The sequence below is a fragment of the Acomys russatus genome, chromosome 3 (genome assembly GCF_903995435.1).
Source record: "Acomys russatus chromosome 3, mAcoRus1.1, whole genome shotgun sequence".
In the NCBI taxonomy this organism is placed as follows: Eukaryota; Metazoa; Chordata; class Mammalia; order Rodentia; family Muridae; genus Acomys; species Acomys russatus.
The window spans coordinates 286970-311686 of NC_067139.1; the positions used below are offsets into that span (position 1 = coordinate 286970).

General features: G+C 47.3%; 1 protein-coding gene across 2 annotated transcripts in view; it reads right to left on the reverse strand.

The window, feature by feature from the left end:
- Positions 1-5424, reverse strand: part of Gpr137b (G protein-coupled receptor 137B) — a 33441-nt gene extending 28017 nt beyond the window's left edge. Inside the window, exon 1 of one of the 2 annotated variants that reach the window (XM_051167793.1) lies at positions 4928-5424. In XM_051167793.1, the coding sequence (XP_051023750.1) occupies positions 4928-5296 (369 nt within the window). In that variant the 5' untranslated portion in view covers positions 5297-5424. The remainder of the gene's footprint in view (positions 1-4927) is intronic. The other variant, XM_051167785.1, reaches the window with a different exon arrangement.
- Between the last annotated feature and the right edge of the window lie 19293 nt (positions 5425-24717).

Here is a 24717-nt window from a genome sequence, read left to right on the forward strand (position 1 = left end):
GCATGCAAAAGAAGTTTTGGGGAAGGGAGGAAATGACATGCAGAGAGGAAAGATGCTAAAGTTTTATCTGGTAACCCAGGCTTACCACCCCAGCTACTCAGGAGCACGAGTCAAGAGTTCAAAGCCTCGGATTGCTGTGAGTTTAAGGCCAGCCTGGTCTACAAAGCAAGTCTAGGACAGCCAAGGCTACACAGAGAAACCCTGTCTCAAAACAAAACAAAACAAAACAAACAAAAAGAGTTCAAAGCCTGTCTGGGCTGTATTGCAAGTTCAAGGCCAACCCTGGCAACCCAGCGCCAAGGGGACAACAGAGAAGCCTGGTCTGCTCAGGTAGGAGGTTCTACCCAGGAGGTGCTGGGAGCAGTGAGTGCAGGCTCTCCCTGAGCAGAGGCACACACAAGCATAGACAGACACACAGGTCACACAGGAATCCAAACACTGGCACGTGCAAAGGCACATACAGACATAGACAAACTGATATTCAGAAACACACATGAGCATGCATAGCAAGCACGCACCCAAAGATACACATAAGCATGAATCCTGACATGTACATAGATGTTCACACACAGAACACACAGGAGGATACACACAAGACATAGACAAGCATGCACACACAGGCATATACACAAGCAGGCACACTAACATATATAGGGGTTCACATCCAGGTACACAGATACACAGGTACATGTACGTGCAGGCATTTGTATACACACACATGCATGCATAAACAACTTCTCGCAGACCCACACAGACATCGACAGGTAAGCAGGTACACAGGGGTAACTCAGTACATACAGTGTTGGAAAAAAAAAAAAACCCTTTGCATCTGTGGTCACACATGCAGGCGTATCAATGCACACAGCTATGGCTGACCAAGCATGTGGGGAGTGACCACAAGGGCCAAGAGCACCTGGGCTATGGGTGGTGCACAGGCCAGGTTAGGCATAGTTCCAGCTCTGACGTGATATACCCGGAAGTCAGCAAGGTCTGCCTGGGTCTGTTTCCCAAGCTTTAGACCACTTCCCTATTACCAAGAGGCCTGGAGGCCTCCCCCTCCCAGCTCCCAGAGGCCTGACATAGAACAGGTATCTGATAGATATTTTACCTGGCTTTGCTTACTCCTCCATTTGTCTCCTCAAACTACCCCACTGCTATAGCAGGACCTTGTCATAGGGACCAAGAAAAGCCTGAATCCATTTCACCCAGCCAACCTCAGGAGACTCCAAAATTGGAATCCTGGACTGGATAGTTCTAGGAAGGGTGACTAGGACACACGGCTACCAGGATCTCACAGCCGCAACCACCTCACGACTCTCAACCTCTGCTCTGAAAACAGACGTGGCCCATGCGGAAGTTGAGGCCTCTGCTTTGGACCTTCTTTCCCTATAACCCAGTAGAGGGACACTACAACTTCCCCACACAGGAACTTTCACAGGCCCTGATCTCAAAGCCCCACCCTGCCCTAATGATAAAGAAAGTGACCTGATGTAGTAGTGCTTAGCAGACTCTAGATCCAAGGCTTCCATGGACGTCTGGCCCTCCCCTGCAAGCTGTGTGCAACCCACCTGTCCCCGGGGATAGGTGCAACAACCCCCCACTGAAAACAACAGGTCCTTACCATCCTGTATATCAAATAGAGGCCAGACATTTAGGGGTTGCACATACACTCACATTGATACAGTTTTCTTCCGATTAACAGATCAAGCCAGCCCCTGACTGCCCCTCCATCTTTCTAGCTACACCAGAAAGTGAGATCAGAGGGAGAGTTTCATGAGCACCTCCTTCCATGTCCCTGAAGAGCCTCAACAGAGACCTGCTGGCCTGAGAGTGTGTGGGCCCAGTGGGTATAGATACCAAAGTAAAATGGCTTGGCTAAGAGAGCTCTGGCAGAGCTCACTGGACGGGGTCCCCTAGGTTCCTGAACGCTCCAACAACTTAGAGGGTGGTACCTGCTCCTGTCTGTTTTGTGCAGGGGAGGGTTCCTGTCAGGCAAGGGAAAGAACCCAGATGGGGGAATCCAGAAAGACACTAGTAGACGACATGCAGCTCAGAGTCTGTATGGTTAAACAATACAGGGGTCCTACGCCTAAGGCTTCATGCAAAAGAATCAGAAAATGGGCCAGAAGGAGGCTAAAGGCCACTTCGTAGACAAAGCAGCCACCCGCAGAGGCAGGGCAGGACCAGGGCAGACAGATTAAGCTACCAGGCAAGGAACTGCTCCCCTGCCAGGGCCTTGAAGGAGAGCAACAGGCTGAGAGAGAGCAGGGCACACCCTTCTCCAAACTGCTGTGTGTGTGTGTGTGTGTGTGTGTGTGTGTGTGTGTGTGTGTGTACAACAAAAATACCATGGGGCATTCCAGAGGTGGGAGCATTCCACCTGGGATGCCGACTTTGTGGCTGCCCTTTCTGAATCTTGGGAGGAGAAACAGTGATGGGTTATATATAAGAAAGGCTAAAACATGAGTGAGCCAGATGTGAGGATATGACTGAGGTAGCTTTCTCTACCTCTCTCTTCTTGATCATTTCCAATACCTGGGCCATTTAGCTTTCTCCTACCCAGCCTCCTGCCACAGGGCCTCCATCTCTGGGGATGCAGGCCTTGCACTGCCCGAGTCTCATTGTCCTCCTTCTCTTCAGTCCCTTAAGTGATGACTGGCAAATGTTCTTGTACATACTTTATCACCCCAACTGCATTTGGGTATTTTTAGCAGGGACTCAGATAAGTCTCACTCTGTAGTCTAGACTGGTCTCGAACTTTCAGCAAATGCTGAGACCACAGACAAGCACCACCAGGCCCAGCCAGCACACACTTCTTACCTGGTAGTTACAGCCCTCCCCCACACTTTTGGGTTTATATGGTCTGTGATGAGGTCAGGCAGAGTGACCCAGGGAAATGCACATTTCAGGCACTTCCAGGCTGAGAACACCATGTCAGAGAACAAGCAATGGGGCAGCAGGCTGCAAACCAAGAGCCAACTTCCTACCTCTCCAGAAGGACTGGAATTCTTGTCAGGAGGCTAGGAATCCCCTCATTGCGGTGCCACCCCCTCCTACCAGCTACCTTGATTCTTCAGTCAAAATGCCCCTTCCTACAGTGTCCTCCCGGGGGGTGGGGGAGGCTGGGGGAAACATAAAGGAAACAAAGATAGTGACTTGGGGCCTCCTGACCAGTGGCTCTGTCTGCCTGGCCACTGTTCCCCTTGCTCAGCATTTACTCAACAGCCAGCAGATGGTGCAGAAAATGTGCAGGCTGGCCCCTAATCCATCCGACTCTAAGGGCAGGCTTGGCATGCGACCGCCAGAGAGCCAGAGCAACCTACTCAAAAGAGACAAATGATAAGATCTCCATCTGAGATACAGTTTTCCAGGTGGTACCACCTTACTGGCATCTTACAGGAACCACCACACTTCCATCCAGTTACAAAATCCCATCTGACTTAAAGCCGGTGGCCTAGACTGGAGTTTAAAAGCAGCACTTGAACAGGCCATGCCCATTACCCAACTCACAGGACCACCAAGAAGCCACCAAGCAGACAGGATACCTATTATTATTAAATAATATATATATACATATAATATATACACACACATACTCCACTATATATTACATCTGAGTGGGGGAAGGGTGGAGGGCTTTCATACTGCAGCTCTGGCTACCCTAGAACTCAAAGCAATCATCCCCGCTCAGCCACCCAAATTCTAAGATTACAGGTATGAAGCACCACACCTAAACACATCTGATATCTTTCCTCCTCCCCTCTTTAGTTTCCTTTAGACTCCCTACAGAGTCTCAGATATCCCAGGCTGGCCCCAAACTTGCAATGCAGCTGAGGCTGGCCTAGAACCCCCTGATCTTCCTGCTGCCATTCATCAAGTACTAGGATTTCAGGTGTGCACCAACACATCTGGTATTTGTTAATCAAAAACATGTCTTCCAGTAAGCGGTTCCCACTATACAAGGACAATTCTGACCCTAGCTAAGGCAGACCCATTATTCACTGCACCACTGATTTGCACCTCAGCAAGGACCATTATCTTTTCATCAATAACATTTTCTTTGTGGAAACAAGAGATACTGTTCAACAGCACAGAATGCCTGCTTACACATGGCCTCGGCCAAGCAGAAGGCACTTTAATCACTCCCATCAGGTGACACAGCCTAGAGCTTGCCCCTGGGCAGAGTACTAGTGAAAATGGGCATGTTAGTGCTTGGAAAGCTAAGGGGACCCAGAGAAAGCAAGGACGACGTCACAGTGTCATTAAGCTTTGTGAAATGCATTATTCGGTGTCTATAAAGCCTCCTGCAATCACTGTACTTTCATTAAGACACAGCTACCGGAGGCCTCGTGCAACCCTTTAGCTTATTAACTACAGGTCTAATAAAATGAAGCTGGTGAGCCTGTAAAAGAGTCCGGGTTCAATTTTATGGCTTATTTCTTAGGGCTTCTCCGATGAGCTCTGACAGCAAGCCAAAAAAAACTCCTGCAGCTGGGGAGCTGGGCGTGCCACCAGACTGCCCTGGTGAAGCAATCTTGTGGAATGAGTTACTAATTCATAGTACAGTAGGGCTCCTAATCACGAAGGTTCAAAACATCTCATCAAAACCAAGTCGGTCCCATCATTACTCCCAACAGGCCATGTCTGGTACCAAAGTGGGGCTAACACGCTGTTGAGCAAGCGAGACAAGGGAAATTAGAGTTCAGGCACCCCTTGCATCAGCACCGAATCCGATGTGCACAGAAGGCTCACGGTAGGTACCTGGTTCCCTACTTTCGGGAACAAAGCGGAGAGGGGGTCTCCTGAGAATAGGGCCCGCAGACGGAATGGTACCCAGGATCCCAGGCTTGCCTCCATCTTCTCCACCTGCGGTCGAGGAGACCTGCCCTCTCCCGGAAGATGGGGGGCGACCGCGGCAGACACTCACCTGCGTGAAGTACAAATTCATGAGCGTGAGGGTGAAGAACTGCAGACACACGGGGAAGCAGTAGAGCAGCCAGAAGACGAAGGGGCTGAACGAGTTGGCCGCCACGAAGTCTCGGAAGTAAAAGGAGAAGAGCACAGTACGCAGCGAGGCCCAGAAGAGACAGAGGAAGAGGAAGACGCTCTGGTAGCTAAGCCGCTTGTGACGGTAGCGCAGCACTAGCCAGAGCTGCGCGTAGATGAACACGAAGAGGAGCGCGTAGAAGGCGGTGTAGACCGCAGTGAGGCCGAGCTTCACGTAGGGCGGCACCGCGGGGCTCAGCGTGGGTGGCAGCGAGTCGTTGCGCACCGGCTCCCACGGAGGCGCCTCCATCCGGCTGGGGCCTCTCTGGCTTCATCAGGGCTCGCAGCCGTCCGCTCCCGGGTAGCCGCGCATCGCGCCGCGCCCGCCGCTCCAGAACCCAGCCGGGAAAACAAGCCGCACTTCCTCCCGCCGCACCACATGATCTACTGGGCGGCCTTTGTCTGCGATTGGCAGTGCCGCGCCCCCGGGAGCGCGCGCCCGCCCCCGGTCCGCCCATCCCGGCTCTGGTGAGCACCCTGGGGACAGCGGCCTTTAGAGCTGAAGCCGGGTCAAGCACCCTTGTGACTGTGCGCACCATGGCCAAGACTAGGGTCATCCGCGCAGGCCACTGCGCACTCCTAACTTGGGTCTGTGCGCCTCTCAGGACCCCATGGCTAGGGCTGGGGAGACATCTGTGGCCCTGACCGGCGCGGTCCTCATTATCCCGCGACTGGCAGCATCGAGTCGGGGATCCTATCCATGACACTAGGGAGCATCCGCGCGCCCCCTCATAGGATCAGTTCACCTATTTGACTTCTCGCGCCGTTGGTAATAGAAGAAATTTGTGCCTCAGATTTGAGCATCCCCTTTCTCACACACAAACTCCTTGCCCCAGACCCCACCAGAAGCCTGTGGGCTCCAAAATAGGAGTCAGCAGCAGGCATTTTGTTGGGGGTGTGGCTTAGGGGCGTGTCTACGCTCTTGACCTCGCGCTTTCTGCTGCTGCCTGGTTTTGCAGTTCATTCTTTTATTTAAAAACCAGACCATTTTGTAAGTTCCTTCTCCAGTACACCCACACGGTCACCAGTATTTAAAAACAAAATTATGACCACGAGCTGCCCAGCTTCTGCAGCGCTGCTGAACTCTAAACGCAAACGGCCAAAGGGCTGGAATTTTTCTCCTGCCTGGGCTTGTAGCTATGGCTCTCTGGCCTAGCTGCACAATGTTCTCCCTGAACCCCTAACTGCCAGCTGTAGCGCGGCTGCGCCCTTGTCCTCAGAGCGGTGGAGCACTAAGGGCTAGGTGAGACAAGTGCAAGCCTATCCACCCAGATAGCCTGTCTTTCCTGTGCCCCCGATCCTCTCAGCCTCTGCTGCCCAGAGGGTCTCTCGAAGTTGACTCTGATTATCACCAACCCTGTGCCACACTACCTTTATAGTGGTAAGTGTTGGGAGTTGGTGAGTTCCGAGCTCTCAAGAAACCAGGCTGCAGCCAGACGCACGCCTTTAATTCCAGAATTTGGAAGGCAGAGGCAGGCGGATCTCTATGAGTTCGAGGCCAACCTGGTCTGCAGAGCGAGTTCCAGGATCACCAGAGCTGTTAAACAGATAATCCCTGTCTCGAAAAATCAAGAAAGAAAGAAAAATAGGCCAAGAGTGATGGAGCATGCCTTTAATCCCAGCACTTGGGAGGCAGAGGCAGGTAGATCTCTCCATGAGTTCAAGGCCAGCCTGGTCTACAAAGCTAATATAGGACAGCTAAGGCTACACAGAGAAACCCTGTCTCAAAAAATCAAAAAGGAAACAAAAGCAAAACAAGAAACCAGGGTGCCTGTGTGCAGGTGTAGCTAGTGGAGCAGTTAGCACAAGCAGAAGGAAGCTCCATTTCTTGTGATTCCCTTTCTCATTTTTAAAAAATATTTCCTGCCTCTTTCCATGATCTTTTAGCTTAAGAAGGCCTAATGTGAAGCTGGCTTCTCATCAAAATTGTGATTTATACACTCTCAACTAAAGAAACTATATGTGCCTTCAGAGTAGAGTTCCTTATCTAATTCTGGTCTTTCCTGGTAGATACCAAGTTTGTCTGCCTGCTTCTGACTTGATCCATTTCAGTGAGTTCTGCACAGAGCAGCTGCCTGCCTGTTATTCTCAAGTGTGGTTCCCCTTAACTATGCCTGCACATTCTCAGGATCAATATCCCCCATTCACTGAACTCCTGAGGAAGGATGTGCATTACTAAACCCTGCTAACGTCCTGAGCGAGACAACTCTTTCATGCCTTCCTCAATCTCTGGCCCAACCTGTTCAACTATCTGTATGGAGTCATTACCCCCAGAAACTTTGTTTTCAAGACAGAGTCTCAATTTGTAGCCCAGGCTATCCTGGAACACACTGGGCTTTGAACTCAAGATCATCCTGCTTCTACCTCCTGAGGCACCAATGCACTTACTAGACCACAACACCTATTGTATGCTGGCCACATAGGCTAGATGTTCTGATGGTGTCTTTCCAGAGCATCTATGTCTAATTTTCAGTCATCTTGACATCTGTTTGAGTTTCCTTGGGATAAGAAGAATTTTCTTGTTTACCACTGAATCCCATGGCACAATCTGTCTCCACTTGATAAGACTGAAGAAATATAAAATGTCCTTAGAACCCAACCTTTAAAATGTGTCCTATCCTGTGCAAGACTACCTATTGATCTGAGGTGGCTGCTTGCTCTCCAACTACTGTGTCCAGAGCCCATGCAGGTATCAGACAGAGGACAGAAGAGCATTTGACCCATCTTGTTTATGAAGCCATTCCAGAAGTTATGTACATGCATCTGACTTCTACTCACTGCTAGGATCTGATCACCTTAGTAAGCTAGCTACAGAAGAGGTTGGGAGGCACCATTCATTCTGTATGGTGCTATACGGTTCTGAGAGCCCCACTTCTGATGTTATGGATGAAGGGAGAATGGACTGAGAGAGGAACAATCTACATCACACCTTCCAAAGAATGCCAGTGTCTGGCTGGAGCGATGGCTCAGAGGTTAAGAACACTGGCTGTTCTTCCAAAGGTCTTGAGTTCAATTCGCAGTAACAGACAGTGGCTCACAACCATCTACAATGAGATCTGGTGCCCTCTTCTGGCCTGTTGGATCATATACAGGCAGAATACTGTATAAATAATAATAAATAAATCTTTTTTTAGAAAAAGAATGCCAATGCTGGGTGTAGCAGTGCACACCTTTAACCCAGCACTTTGGGTCACAGAGGCAGGCAGATCTCTGTGAGTTCAAGGCCAACCTGATCTACAAATTGAGTCCAGGACAGCCAAGGTTACACAATAACTAGGCATGGAGTGATGTGTAGTATTGATTGTCTGCTTGACAAGATCTACAGTTACCTAGGCAACACACCTCTGGGCATGTTTGTGAAGAAGGTACTAAATTGAGTTAACTGAAATGGAAGTTTCACCATAAATGTGGATGGCACCATTCAATGGGATACAGTCATAGGCTGAATAAAAAGGATAAAGCAAGCTGAACACCAGTATTCATCTATTTCTGCTTCTTGGCTAAGGATGAAATTTAACCAAATAAATGTTTCATATTCCTTCTGCCATGCCTTTCCCACCATGACAGGCTGTATCCTCAAACTATGTGTCAAAGCAAACCCATTCTTATCTTGTTTTCATTGAGTATTTTCCCACAGCAACTAGAAAAGTAAATAACACACATGGGTACTTTTATCAAGTATTAAGATGCTTATCTCAAGCCAGGCACACCTGTAATCCCAGGACTCAGGGACGCAAGGACAGCCAAGGCTATACAGAGAAACCCTATCTTGAAAATAAAAACAAACAAACAAATAAACAAAAAGATGCCTATCTCTAGTTGGTCCTATAAAAATCAATAGAGGAAAACAAATGAAAATGTATGATTGCTTCAAACAGAAACATACTATGACATGGCAAGGGGAAAATAAAACAGAAGTTAGTTAGGGTCCTTGGTATACATCTGGTCCCAAAGCTATGGATGATGTTGGTGACTCCTCACTTTGAGGCGCATTGTGTAATCTCAATTTATGTTTTATTTCATTTTGAGTGTTGTGAATGAAACCTAAAATCTGGTGAGTACTAGGAAAGTGCTCCACTTTTTTTTTGTTTTGTTTTGTTTTGCTTTTTGAGACAAGGTTTCTCTGTGTAGCCTTGGCTGTCCTGGACTCACTTTGTAGACCAGGCTGGCCTCAAACTCACAGCAATCCACCTGCCTCTGTCTCCCAAGTGCTGGGATTAAAGGTGTGCACCACCACATCCGGCTAAGTCCTCCACACTTAAGCCACATTTTCAGTTCTATCAGGTCCCTCAGGAGAAATCCTATGAGGGCCTTAGCTTGTGAATGTTTGCCCTTGGATATGCCCCTAGTGGGGGAACACATTTCTATGGCTGGACTCCATCCACTCACCTCCTTTCACTCATCACATTAGCATAACCCTTGATCATCACTATTATCAGAGCAAACATGGTCAGCAGCAGCAGCAACATAGTCATCAATCATCAACGTCATCACCATCTTCACAGTAATCACAGTCATCATAGCCGCCACAGTCATCATAGTAACCACAGTCATCATAACTATCAGAGTCATCATAGCCACCACAGTCACCATAACCACCAGAGTCATCATAGCCACCACAGTCATAGCCACCACAGTCAGCATAGTCACCACTGTCATAGCCACCACAGTCAGCATAGCCACCAGTCATCACAGCCACCACAGTCACCATAACCACCACAGTCATCATAGCCACCACAGTCATCATGGTCACCACAGTCATCATAACCACTAAAGTCATCATGGTCACCACAGTCATCATGGTCACCACAATCATCATAGTCACCACAGTCATCATAGCCACTACAGTCACCATAGCCACCACAGTTATCATAGCCACCACAGTCATCATGGTCACCACAATCATCATAGTCACCACAGTCATCATGGTCACTACAGTCATAGTCACCACAGTCATCATGATCACTACAGTCATAGTCACCACAGTCATCATAGCCACCACAGTCATCATAGCCACTACAGTCATCATAACCACCAGAGTCGTCATAGTCATTACAGTTATAGCTACCACAATTGTAGTCACCACAGTCATCATAGTCACCACACTCAGAGTCTCTACAGTCATAATAGCCACCACAGTCATCATAACCACCAGAGTCATCATAACCACTAAAGTCATCATAGTCATTACAGTCATAGCCACCACAGTCATAATCACCACACTCATAGTCATCTCAGTCATCATAACCACCACAGTCCTCATAGTCAGCACAGCCATCATAACCACCACAGTCAAAGCCACCACAGTCCTCATAGTCAGCACAGTCATAGTCACAACAGTCATAATAGTCACCACAGTCATCATAGCCACCACAGTCATCATGGTCACCACAGTCACCATGGTCACCACAGTCATAGTCACCACAGTCATAGTCACCACAGTCATCATAGTCACCACAGTCATCATAGCCACTACAGTCATCATGGTCACCACAGTCACCATGGTCACCACAGTCATAGTCACCACAGTCATAGTCACCACAGTCATCATAGTCACCACAGTCATCATAGCCACCACAGTCATCATGGTCACCACAGTCACCATGGTCACCACAGTCATAGTCACCACAGTCATAGTCACCACAGTCATCATAGTCACCACAGTCATCATAGTCACCACAGTCATCATAGTCAGCACAGTCATAGTCACCACAGTCATTATAGTCGCCACAGTCATTATAGTCACCACAGTCATTATAGTCGCCACAGTCATTATAGTCACCACAGTCATAGTCATGACAATCATCATAGTCACCACGGTCATCATAGCCACCACAGTCATCATAGTCACCACAGTCACCATAGCCACCACAGTCATCATGGTCACCACTGTCATCATAGCCACCACAGTCATCATGGTCACCACAGTCACCATGGTCACCACAGTCATAGTCACCACAGTCATAGTCACCACAGTCACCATAGTCACCACAGTCATCATAGCCACCACAGTCACCATAGCCACCACAGTCACCATAGCCACCACAGTCATCATGGTCACCACTGTCATCATAGCCACCACAGTCATCATGGTCACCACAGTCATCATGGTCACCATTGTCATCATAGCCATCAGTGTTAGCATATCTAATGTTTCTTCAACCCACTGTCATGAAGAGTCTGAGAAAGCCAGAATCTATTTCCAGGAAACTGTGTCGGAATCCTCTAAGTAAAAGAAATCCCTCTGAAACTTGTATTAGTTAATTTTACTGTCAACTTGACACAGCCTGAAGTTACCTGGGAGGAGGCAACTCTCAGATCAGAATGGCCTGTGACATTGTCCATGAGTGACTATCTTTAGTGATAATTGATGTAAAAGAGCCCAGTCACTATAGGTGGCACTGTTGGCATAATCTTTTTATGCAATGGGTAAAATTGTCTTTGTATTATTCAAGTGCTGTTTTCTGGTTTAGCAGAGATCTGAGTACAGGCTGGACAGTTGTGTTGCTATTCTTTTGCTGCATCGTTGTTTTGTAAACATTCACTTCCCTCACCTTCTGCTTGGTTCAATAAAGAGCTGAGTGGCCTTAGCAAAGGCAAGGGAGATAGGTGGGACATGAGGCAGAGACAGTAACTCTGGAAAAGAGTCAGGTGCAGGAGGGGCCACCAGCCAGACAAGGAGGAGGAAACAATGCCAGGACTGAAAGGAAAGGTAACAAGCTATGTGGCAGAAAGTAGATTAATATAAAGGGCACAGTTCAAAATAAGAGCTCGTTGAGAACAAGCAGAAGCTTTGGCCAAGCTTTAACAATAAAAATAAGAAATCTCTGTCATTACTTGGGAGCTGGTGGTCCAAAGAAAGTCCTGTTTTATGCTATTATTCTCAAATAGATGGCCCTAGGCTGTATAAGAAAGCTAGCTAAACATGAGCCTTGAAACTATGCAGACTGAGCCAACAGCCAGCAGGCAGTGTTCTTCCATCCTTTTTGATTCAAGCTCCTTTCTTGAACTCCTGCCCTGACTTTCCTCAGTAATGAACTGTGGCCTGGAAGTGTAGATGAAATATGCCTTTCATTCCCCACGTTGCTTTTGGTCATGGTGTTTGTCACAGCTTCTAATATTCTAATGCTAGTAGAGCCAGAGGTGAAGAAGCAGAAACAGAAAGCTGGCAGGTAGATTGAGAAGTGCCATTCTCTTTGTCTTGGATCCATGTAACTAGACTTGGGTGTTGCTGGGCACGGCCAATTAGTTCGTTTTTGTGCAGCTGTGATACCTTCAAGAAGCAACTTGAAGGTGCAGGATTTTTTTTTCTTCTGCCTATTACAGAGACTCCAGTTCATCATTTTTTGCCCTAAGCATTTGAGGGGGGGGTGGACTAGAGTGAGCTATCACCTCCACACGTCCCCACAGACCTAATTCCTCTGGGTAGACCCTGTGAGATAATATATAAAAGGAAAGGAAAAGGAAGCTGAGATAACATTAGCCTCTACAATGTCTACATTAGGGAAGTTATAAGAGCATGCCCATAGGGAGTCACAATGAGAACCTCAGACAGGAGAGAGTGGGAGAGATAGCTACCATGAGCAGCTTAATGAGGGTCCTGAACGGAGAGAGACAGGCCCTTCAGTTCCCAGAATATCAGGAGAGTTGGAGCATCATGCATAGGCAACAGAAGTTCTACATTCTTAGAGGTTTTCAAGGGTAGATAGGCAAGCTCCATACTACATGGCCTGGTCTGGCCCAGCCTACGTGTCAGGAATCACAAAGCAAGAAGTTACTGGATAGAAAGGAAAGTTAGAATTCAAAGTTGGCTTGAGTTTGCCTGCAACTCCAAGGGGGAGAGGAAACACAAGGTCACAGCGTTGCAGTTTCTTATAAATTCTACCCAGGGAGAGAGACAGCAGGGGATGTGTGGCCTGGTTTCTGGGAGAGAGCCAGGGCTAGCAAGAGGGTCTGTGTTCTAGCAGGTCCTACCTCTCAAAGTTTCCAGAATCTCACCAAATAGCACCACCAGCTAGGTATGCAGTGGGAACACATGTGTCTGTGGAGACATGTTAGGCTCAAGTCACACCCTTTGTCTCCAGCATTTATCTTGTGGTAGACATCACAGATAAGTCTGCAAGAGGCCATTGCACCGTTCTTTAAAGTCAGTGCTGCTGTGGAGCACAAACACACCTACCACACTTCCTCCTTTGGTATAATGAAAGTCCTCGAGTAGAGCGATACTGTGAGGGATGCATGGTTGTCTTACTTAGTTTTCTACTACTTCTGTGATGAAGGCTATAACCAAAGCAGCACGAAGAGGAAAGGGTTTATTTGGCTCACATGTGTTGTCATATTTTTTTAATGTATTTTTATTTTGGGTTCCTTATATCTTTTTCTACCTTCTCCATCCCAATCCCTTCCAACACCCCAACACCAGGTAGGAGAGAAGGTTAGTGGGAACAGTGAGGAGGGGGTGTAGTTTTCTTTAGCTGCTTCCTGCTGTTCAGGATCATGGAGTTCCTTGGGGCAAGGCCAATCCTCCTCTCAGGACATCTCCAACTTCCCGTCAAACTGCATCAACAGCAACCAGGAGCAGCAGGGGGAGAGCACCAGCAGCCTTCTTCTGTCTCCATCCCCCAGTCTCTCTCCCGATCTGGCTTTTATGCCCCCTGGCAAAGACCACACCCTAGCACGAGGCACTTCATGGCTGACAAACATCACGAGCCCTCTCCAGAGGCAGTTATCAACTGTGGACAAACAATGACTGCACAGCCTCACACAAGTCTGTTTCACATCCCACACTTGGGATCAAAACAAAAACATGTTTACATCCACTACATACATGCCCTGTCCTGAACACAGTGCATCATGGAGGGAAGTCAGTGCAGGAACTCAAGGAGGGCAGAAACCTAGAGGCAGGAACTGAAGCAAGAGCCTTAGAAAAATATTGCTTACTGGCTTGCTCTCCATATTGTTCAGCTAGCTGTTTTTTACAACCAGAACCACCTGCCCAGAAATGTTACCACCTGTATTAGATGGGGCTTTCTAGAGTAATAGAACTTATAGAATGTATTTATATATACATATATACATATATATACACTTATATGTATGTGTGTGTATGTATGTATGGTATATCTGTATATATGAAGGGGATTTATTGGAATGACTTACAGGCCGAAGTCTGGCTAATCCAACAATGGCTGGCTGTGAAGGGAAAGTCCAAGAATCTAGTAGCTGCTCAGTCCATGAGGCTGAATATCTTGGTTGGTCTTCAGTAGATGCTGGAACCCAAAGAAGTTGACTCAATGCCAGTGATCAAATGGATGTGCTAGCAAGGCGAGGGCAAGCAGGCAAAGAGAAGAAGGTCATGACCCAGATTAAAGATGTGTCTCCAGCCTCAAGATCTGGATCAAAATGTGCATCTCCCTCCCTCACAAGTTCATACTAGAAGTGGATTCACCCACTTCAAACCAAGCAGAAAGTCTCTTCCAGGTGTGCCCTCATTTCTAGATTGTCGTTTATTCTAGATGTGGTCAAGTTGACAGCCAATAATAGCCACCATACCACCACTGGTTTGAATGAAAATGGCCCCCATAGGCTCATAGGAAGTGCCATGTTGGAAGAAGTTTGTATTGCTGTGGGTGGGCTTTGAGGTTTCAAGGGCCCAGGCCAGGCCCAGGGGCTTTTCATTAAAAAACCAAAACAAACAAACTAATTAAATGCTTTCTTTTATAAGGATTGCCATGGTTATGGTATCTCTTCACAGCACTGACTAAGACACCCCCCCCCCACACACACACACACACATCTACAGTTAATCTAAAAACAAAACAAAACAAAATGCCCCACAGACTTTCCTACAGGCCAGTGTGATGGAGGCGTTTCTCAGTTGAGGTTCCTTCTTCCCAGATGACCCTATCTTATGTCAAGTTGATTCAAAACAAACAAAAGCTAGCCTAACCATTACATTGATGATGATGGACAAGGCATTCAGAAAGTGTAAAAAAGCTAGGGTAGGTGTTGGTGCACAAGGAAACCCAGTCTAAGCTCATAAGTATCGTCCATGACCTCCTCTGGGAAGAAAGAAGTTACAGACTCTGTTTCCATGTGGCATTCTTGGATTTCCCCTGGCTAGGAGTTACCTTTGAAAGACTCAGAGTTGGTTGGAGATGCTGGTAAGAAGGGAGGCCAGCCCTGGGAGGGAAAATCACATTATTAAGAACCCAGGTTTGTTTGTTTGTTTGGGGTGAGTGTGTATGGGGGTGTTGTGTATGTACACCTGCAGGCACATGTACTCACACCCATTCCGAGGCCAGAGGAGGAAGTAGGTATTGTACTTACCACTCTCAGCCTCTTTCCCCTGAGACAGGGTCTTTCATTGACTATGGATCTGGGTTGGCCGCCAGCAACCCCAGCTTTTCTCCTCCCCTCCTCCTCCCCAGCTTTTTCAGGTCTTCATCTAACAAAAATGAGAAAAGAAAGCATATGGTATCTTGAAGCTATCATTACGTTGGGCTGATTGTAAGGGTCTGAGAATTGCTGAAGAAAGACCCCAGATTCAAGTAGTATGCAAGAACAAAGAGCGTTTATTCTGCAGAAAATACCAGCATGCAGGGGTCACCATCTTACAAAATGGTGACCCTGAGTGGAGCTCACAGGCTCCTTTTAAAGCCAGAAAGGGGAATTCCAGTAAGAGTTAGGCAACTTTTAACCTAGTTAGAGGGAAGCAAGGCAGTTACATGGGTCTGTCTCTGATTGGCTTGGGTCCAGGTGGCCACCAGGCCGCATTCTTGTATTATGAACATTTAACCACAAGTCAAGCACAGTTGGCCAGTCTTAAGTTTTCTCCACATTATTTTGTTTTGTTTGTGTTTTTTGAGACAGAGACAGCCTTGGCTGTTCTGGACTCATGTTGTAGACCAGGCTGGCCTCAAACTCACAGTGATCTGCCTGCCTCTGGCTCCCAAGTGCTGAGATTAAAGGCATGCCCAGCTAAGTGGCTCTTTCCCCTGATTGATTGTCCCTTGGGTGGAAGGGATCTGCTCCTGGAATTGATGATTCCTGGGGTCAGGCTTAGGTCAGGTCTGGCCTTGTAACGATTTTATGGTCTGTTTCTGGAACTGATGGCTCCTCAGGGTCAGGCCTAGGTCAGGTCTGGTCTTATAATGGTTACCAAGATCAAAATGGAGTTTAGAAATAGAAAATAATTCTCCTTTCATTCTTCCCATGAGATTATACCATGGGCCGAATCATAGGCCCAAGTGGGTTTTTGTCTCCCAGGTGATTGGGTTGAAGTGTTCATTTTGAGATCTCAAGACCATACACTGGACTGTGGGGATGCATTCTCACACAAATTTGACTCAAGCATTTACCACATAAGGTCCACATATGAAAACAGTCAGCAAAAGCAGCAGGGGTCCTACTAGTGAAGACACCAGCATAGTAAAACAGGGGGCCAAGAATATAATGTATCATACCAAGTTTCATTCTGTTGTCTAATTTTAGCTCTCTCCTCTAGACTCTTTTGGACCATATCCAGGCTGTTTCTGACAATACCTGAATTGTTGGTATAAAAACCACATTGTTGGGCTGGAGAGATGGCTTAGCAGTTAAGAAAACTGGCTCCTTTCCCAGAGGTCCTGAGTTCAATTCCCAGCAACCACATGGTGGCTCACAACCATCCATAATAAGATCTGATGCCCTTTTCTGGCCTGCAGTTGTATATGCAGCCAGAGCATTGTGTACTGCTAGACTCAATCATCAGAGTCTATTTCTGGAAGCCCATTGAGAGTCAGAGTCCAGAGTCAATGCAAAAGTAAAGGAATTTTATTGAGCTTACACGCCAGGATCCACCAAGCTCAGAAGAGTTGAGGGACCCTGAGTAGCCAAAGCAGTCGGTTTAAATACCCTATACAGAAGCATAATTCAGCAACAGCAATTAGTATAAACCTAACTGGCTAACAAAATTAACCTCTAATGGGATTGGGTAGATTGAATGGAGTGCTGGAAGGAGTGAGGGAGCAGCCCGGAGGGGAGGGAGGGCAGTCTGGAGGCTGTTGGACTTAGCATATGTTAGGGTGAGATGAGGTGGGCATGAGGGTGTGGTTATTCTAGAGACTATCTTGAGCTAGCAGATTCCAAGTAGGATGGGGTAGAAGCAGTGGGGTGCAGCAGTGGAAATTTTTCTTAACTTGTCTCAGTTTGGCATAGATATTTAATAAAGCATTAGCATAGCTGCATTCTGGCTAACTCTGGCTGACCTGAATTCTTCAATACATAATAAATAAATAAATCTTTTTTAAACACACACACAATTGTCCTCCTAGGGTCCAGCATAGCCCTCCTTCCACTAGTGAGTCCCATGATTGTTCTAAATGATGGAGGGATTTTTCTAGTTGAGCAAGATCTGAGTCTATAAGGTTGGCTAGAACTTGAGAAGTCTGGTCTGCCTTAATAAAGGCTACCGTACCAGTGTAGATTTCTGAGGCAGTGCCAAACCCAATTAACATTGCGAGGAGATCCCAAAACTTTGTTTTTCTCTGTGATAATCTAGAACCATCTTCATATAGGAGCTGAAAGAAAGGGAGTAGACTTGAGGAAACGGTGTAATCAAACGCACATCTTGGAATTTTAGAGAATCTGTTGGTGGACACAGGGGTTAGGCCAGTGGTGCATGCAGGCCAAGTTCCATTAGGAAGCCCAAGGTAGGAACGGTTGGCATTTATGATAATAGCATAGTTGAAGATGTTTAAGGTGAGGGAAGCTATTTAGTCTTCCCCCTTTTCCTAATACACATAGTCCCTTTCCAGTCATGGCTTGAAGGGTAATGACTAGGACTTTCCCCCAGAAGCACCTGTTGGCCTTCTTGAAGGAATGGATAAATTTCTTGTAGTAGCCCAGCTAGTATAGTAAAAGGCCTGGGGTCCAGGCAGAGCCAAAAGTCTTCTCTAGTGAAGTTAGTGGTAGAATTAAGGCCAGCATTGTGTCCTTTAGGCCAGGTTCTAGGACAGGCATTGTTGGGGCTGCTGGTCTTATAGCTACAGGGGGAGGTCCGGCAGAACACTTTGTTTTGGGATCTGAAAGAGAAGTCCAGTCTTACTTCCAGACAAAAACAACCTTAATCCCCAAACCTTTCATGCCTCCCACCCTCTGCTCCTCTGTCCTTTCTCAGTTATTGAGACAGAGAAGGGGTTTCTTTTTCCCAGTGATGTTTGGTTTTTTGTTCCGCTGACCTGGATAAGATCCCAATTAATGTGTGTACCCATGGGATGTTGGTTTCTCAACTCCACCTATAGCAAAAGAAACTTTGTCCCAGCACAAGTTCCATAGTCATTTGTGCCTGGGTGAATGTAGAATTGAATAGTCATGAGTTTTTGTTCTAGGCGGTTTTTCCCACAAGTTGCTGTGGCATCCTGTCTGACCCTTTCAATGTTTCCAGATGGAACCTGCCAGGGCACCGAGCTCCAGATGGAAGATGAGAAAGGTGGTACTCACTAGACCAGTGAATATCAAAGTCTGTACCTCTCTCCCTAAGTCTTGTGGGGAAGTCTTAGGGCCTTTAACTGTCCATTTGGTGGTGACAGCTTGGTGCAGGTTTGTGTCTGATCCCTGAGCAAAGCCATCATGAAGATCAGGTGGTTGAATCCTCTTAGAGTCCTGTTGAGAACTTGTTGTTTGCCTGCCGCTGCTCCAGTCTCTTAATTTTCTCTAAGACACAGTGGAGGCCATAGATGGTAGAAGTTTTTGAATTCTAAGCTTGAATGGATCTCATGGGTGTACAACAGCTCACCGCAGTCCAGGGTTGGCCTCGGGTACTGTGACTACTGTTGGTGTAGTCAGGATTACAGTGTACAGTCCTCTCCCAGCTCTAGAGTCTCTTTCAGTGTCTCTTGATGATCACCAGGTCTCCCAGCTGGAACCTGTGTTGCACAGGTGGAGGTGCTTTATCACAGCCATCCCACAGCTGGGACCAGAGGCCCTCCTGTACCTGCAACAAGACTTGTGGCCAGGAAAGAAACTTTTGATCATCAAATTCAGCTAGGACCTCAACTTTTCTATTGGGTAGCAGCAGTGGGGGCCTAGTGTACATAATCTCAAAAGGAGTTAATCTCAAAGTATAAGGGGAATTCCAAGTCTGAAAGAGAGCGAAGGGAAGGAGAGACACCCCGTCACTGCCAGTCTTGAGGGTTAATTTAGTTAACGTCTCCTTCAAGGTCTGAGTCATCATCTCTTTACCTGACCTGAACTTTGGGGATGGTAAGCACAATGGAGTTTCCGATTTGTCCCCACAGCTTTGACTAACTTTTAGGTTACCTGGGAGATAAAGGCAGGACCATTGTCTGATCCCAAGAGTACAGGGAGACCACACTTCCAGGATGATGTCTTCGAAAAGCTTCTTGGCCACTACCACAGCACATTTGGTAGGATAAGCCTCCATGCGCCTTGAAGAGGTGTCTACCAAAACTAGCAGATATCTGTATCCATACAAGCCAGGCTTGACTTCTGTAAAGTCAATCTCCCAGTTTATTCCAGGTCAAGTTCCCCTCTCCCTGGACCCTGATCCAGAGGTCCCTCCATGTTTGGTGTTAACTAAACAGCAGGTTGGGCACCAGGCCATGGCTTCTTCCACTTTCGACCTTGGGTCAAAGACTGTAAGGATTGAGGGTGTGGGGAAAAGGAAAGACTTGACCCAAGAAGGTGGATCCTCAACCAAGTATTGCCAGACAGTGATGTAAGGCACTTGATACGGATGGCCAGGGTTCCCATACACGATGGCTTTGACCCTGTAAATAGTAAGCAAGTAAAAAGTTCCCTCTGATAGCAAATCTACTTCAAACATAGGCCATTCACTCTGGCAGAAGACTGTTAACTTTCCAGGTCTGATGACCAAATCTGATCCCTTCGAGACTCAGCTGAAATCCCTGAAGTGATCTAAAACCAAGTTTAGGTGCGAAGACAATGCCTGTCCCATGACTAAATGAACACCTAAAGACTTATTCTAACAGCCAAAACAGTAAGAAGACTAGAGTGATTACAGTGATGACAGACAAATGTCCTCGGGAAAGTGAAAGCAAAAATCAAAAGTGGTACTCAGGCTCTCAAGGGGTGAAAAGACCTGAGGCTGGTAGAAAAGCCAGATGAGAATTTTCCAGTTCTCCCGGAAACACCAGAGGGTCTGAAGACACTCCACCCCTGGCCATTGGACTGTCCGTGCCTCCGCCAAGTCCTCTTTGGCTTCCAGATTGCACTCAAGGGGTTTCCAGAACAAAGAAATGACAGACCAGACGTGAAGTGAGCAAGCTCAAAATGGAGTTTACAAATTAAAAATAATTCTCAGCCAGGCATGGTGGTGGCACACACCTTTAATTTCAGCACTCAGGAGGCAGAGGCAGTTCAAGGCCAGCCTATTTACAAAAGCGAGTCCAGGACAGCCAAGACTACACAGAGAAACCGTGTCTTGGAAAATAAACAAATAAAATTAAAATAATTCTCCTTTCATTGATGATGTTTTCACTGTCTAAGACCCCTCCATCCCCTACACCAGCTGAAGTTATGACAGGACAGCATAACCCAAACCTTGTGGCTGCTGCTTCTCACATGTTGGTAGATCAGGAAGCAGAAAGGCCAGCACCAAAAGGGAATGTGATGGTCAAGATCAGGCCACAGTAACGCTCTATTGCTTGTTAGGCCTCAAGTATAAAGTTCCCACAGCCTTCCACAACAGGGCCACCAGATGGGAACCAAATGTTCAAGTATATGAGCCTGTGAGGGACATTTCCCATCAAAACCATGGCATGCAGACATTCTCCATGAGTTTGGTGATAGCTACCAGGAATAATACATCTTCTTAGCATCACCAATTAAAGTCTCCTCTGTGGATTCGGTTATAAAAACTGCCTCCCATGGAGAGCGGCAGTATTAGGAGGTGTGACCTTGTTGGAGGAAGTGTGTCACTGTTGGGCAGGCTTTGAGGTGGAATCCAATCCCCTTCTGCTGCCTGATGATCACAATGTAGAACTCTCAGCTCCTCCAGCACCATGTCTACCTGCACACTGCCATGCTTTATGCCATAACGATGATGGACTAAACCTCTGAAACTGTATGCAAGCCCAAGTTAAATGTTTTTCTTTATAAGAGCTGCCTTGGTCATGGTGCCTCTTCACAGCAATAAAACCCTAAGACATATTGTACAGGTCTTGCTTGATTATTTCATGCATGCATGCATGCATGCATTCAACAGTGAGAAACTGGGGCCTGGTGAGATGGATCAGTGGGTAAGAACACTTGCTCTGCAAGTGTGAGGACCTGCATTCCATACAACGGTACCCACCTAAAAAGCCAGGCAAGGCTGCACATGCCTGCAACTCCAGCACTGAGGAACGATGCCCTGGGACCCCAGCACTTGGGAAGCAGAGATAGGAGGATGCAGAGTTCAAGGTCATCCTCAGCTACAGAGCAAATTTGTTTTGTTTTGGTTTTGGTTTCGGTTTTTCGAGACAGGGTTTCTCTGTGTAGCCTTGGCTGTCCTGGGATCGCTTTGTAGACCAGGCTGGCTTCGAACTCACAATGATCCACTTGCCTCTGCCTCCCAAGTGCTGGGATTAAAGGCGTGCACTACCACCGACCGGCTACACAGCGAATTTGAACCCAGCAAATTTGAACCATATCTCCTGCTCTTCCTACCCCATAACTCCCAAAATAACTCTGTAAGAAATGGATATACTGTTGGCATAGTATTTTTTTTATCACCTATCCTTGAGAATTCTTAAATAGTTAAGGAGTAAGAGAAAAAGAGGCTAAAGAAAGGGACTCTTGCTTACAGCCAACTCATCACTTACTTTTTTTTTTTTTTGGACAGGGTCTCTCGGTGCAGCCCTGGCTCTATGTGGACCAGACTGGCATTGAACTCACATTGATCCATACACCTCTGCATCCTGAGTGCTGGGATTAAAGGCATGTGACAAGAAGCAGAATAAAGAAGAATTTATTTCGGCTTCTAGTTAGCAAAGGTGTCAAAGTAGGAAGGCTTCAGTAAGATGGCCACTTACATCACTCAGTGAGCAGAGACTAGCTGGAAGCAGAGTGCAGCCTCAAAGCCTCCCTCCCCATAATGACCTACTTCCTCCAGCAGTAAGGCTCTACCTCTCAAAAGTCTCACATCTGCAAATAGTGTTTCCAGCTGGGGACCAAGTCACTCGTTTAAATGAATAAACCTGAACAAAGCCCCCACCCACCCACCCACCCCACTGCCCCAACCCCCCACCCCCACCCCCACCAGTGGTAGAAGGACACTGTGCTGTGTGATTCTCCTGATTCTGGATGTAGCTGTAGCTAACAACAACCTGCAGCGTCTGGAATATTAATACAATTGTAGAAGAGGTCAGTCAGTCACCGGAAGAAACAGCTGTCTGACCTAAGAGCCAGAGGTCCCATCATCACAGGTGACTGATTTGTTCTCATGGACGAGCCTTGATAGACAGAAGCAATAGTTACAGCAGCTACTGAATTACTTGGATATATTTAAAATATTCAGTCTTTGGTGACATGGTGGCACACACCTTTAACCCCAGCACACAAGAGGCAGAGGCAGGTGACTATCTGAATTTGAGGCTAGCCTGGTCTATATTACAAGTTCTAGGCTAGCTAGGGCAACACAGTGAGACCCTGTCTCAAAAACAAACAAACAAATTCAACCATTGAAAACTGTATTGTGTGGTTCACGGACACTAGCTGCTACTCACAGAGACTCCTTGCTTGCTCTAGTTGGTGATATGTTCTACAATTCAAGCCATAAGTGCAGGAACACAGATGACATCTTCCTTTCCACTGTCAGCACACATAAGGGGCTAAGTTCATGAGTGGATCAGGAGGCATTTGATGTTATTTTCCTTCTTAGCTCATCAGGATAAAAGCTGGCACTTATGAGGTTTTTAGTAAAGATGGCAACCTATACATTTGAGTGCTAAGCTTCAAAAGCTCGAATCCTGGGATCTAAGAGGCAGATTAAAGTAACAAGAAGCATTTTACAAGGTAACATTCTTTTTTGTTGTTAGATTTTGTGTGTGTGTGTGTGTGTGTGTGTGTGTGTGTGTGTGTGTGTGTGTGTGTGTATGATGTGTGCCTTGTGCCTGTGGAGGTCAGAAGAGGGCATTGGATCCCTGAGACTGGAGCTATAGGCAGTCATGAACCACCACGCAGGTTCTGGGAACTGAACCTGGATGTTCTACAAGAGCAGCAAGTGCTCTTAAGGACTGAGCCATATGTCTAGGCCCTGTATGTAGCATTCTAATGTGTGAAGGTAGCATTCTAATGTTTTAAGGGTCCCTGCATGAGAAAGGGAAGAAGACAGGAGGAAAGGAGGGAGGGACAGACAGACAGAGGGAGTGGGGAGAGAATAAATGGATGGATGAATGTCCCTATTCTAAAGCCAAGCAAGGTAGCCCATGCCTATAATGCCGGTACCCTGGAGGTAGAGGCAAAAGGATTCCTCTGGGCTTGTTGGAAATTTACTAAGTAGTCCAGGCTGGCCTCAGACTGAAGGCAATCCTCCTGCCTCAGCCTCTGAAGTGCTAGAATCACAGATATGCACAGATATGCACCACCACCATGCTCAGTTAAGTGGGGGGATTCAGTGCCTACAATTCTGACCCTTGAGCTTCCAGGGCCTCCCAGGTTACCTTGGGCAGTGGTGACACTCACCACTGAGGAGACTCCTAAGCAGCTTGTGGCTGTGCTCACGCACTCACTCCTCATAGTTGTAAACGGCTCTCATATTTCAGTTTTTGTACAAGGAAAAACAAGGCTACCTCTAGGGAAAAACAAGTGCTGGCCAGCTCTGGGGCCCCAGGGACTGGTCACACCCAGAACATCATTTGCATTTTCCTCTGGTACTGAGCACAGTGAGAGCTTTGTGCTTTGCTTTTCAAGGAGCATGACCTCCCAACCCACAGAACCAGGGAAGGCCAAGCATCCTTCATCTGCTTGGCAGGCAAGGGAGGGAAAGGAGGCACACAAAGCAAGCCTGGGGCCCTGTGAGGGGAACATGCCCCATCCTAGGACTCTAAAGGTGGAACTTGACCAACACATGCCCCAGTCAGGACAGATGCCATCCAGAATAGATAGACTGACCCTTCCAGGCCACACCAAGAATGTAAGACACAAAGGGTATCTGGCTGCAGCACCTGACACCTCATTGGTTGCCAGGATCAATGCTGTTGATCTGGCTGGGTTAGGAGGGTGTCTCTTTCCTCCCTAACTACTCCAATAGCATCCACTCCAGAGAGTGGCACGCTCAGAGAATGCCCTTCACCACAGAGAAGGACCAGCTGCTGGCCAAGGGTATATGTGTAGCTATGCTCCCCGTTAGGCCCTCCAAACAAGCTCCCACCCTGAAGGAAGGGCTTGCTGATTGTACTCTCAAGATGGGAATGTGGTGAGGAATCCCAGTCCATAAAGGAGAGCATGTGATTTTGTCCATCAGGAATCCAGCAAAAAGAAGTTACCAGCCTGGGGGAAAAGGACACCTGGAAAGCAATGGGGCTTTTTCCAGGAGAAGGGGAAGTCCAGGAGTGGGGGGGGGGGGGGGGCCGGCAGCGGCGAGGAATTTGGAGAGTCAAGGGATTAGTGAACAGTTTTGTCACCTTCCGCCCATAGTAAGAACTCAAAGCCAAGCTAGGTGTGACA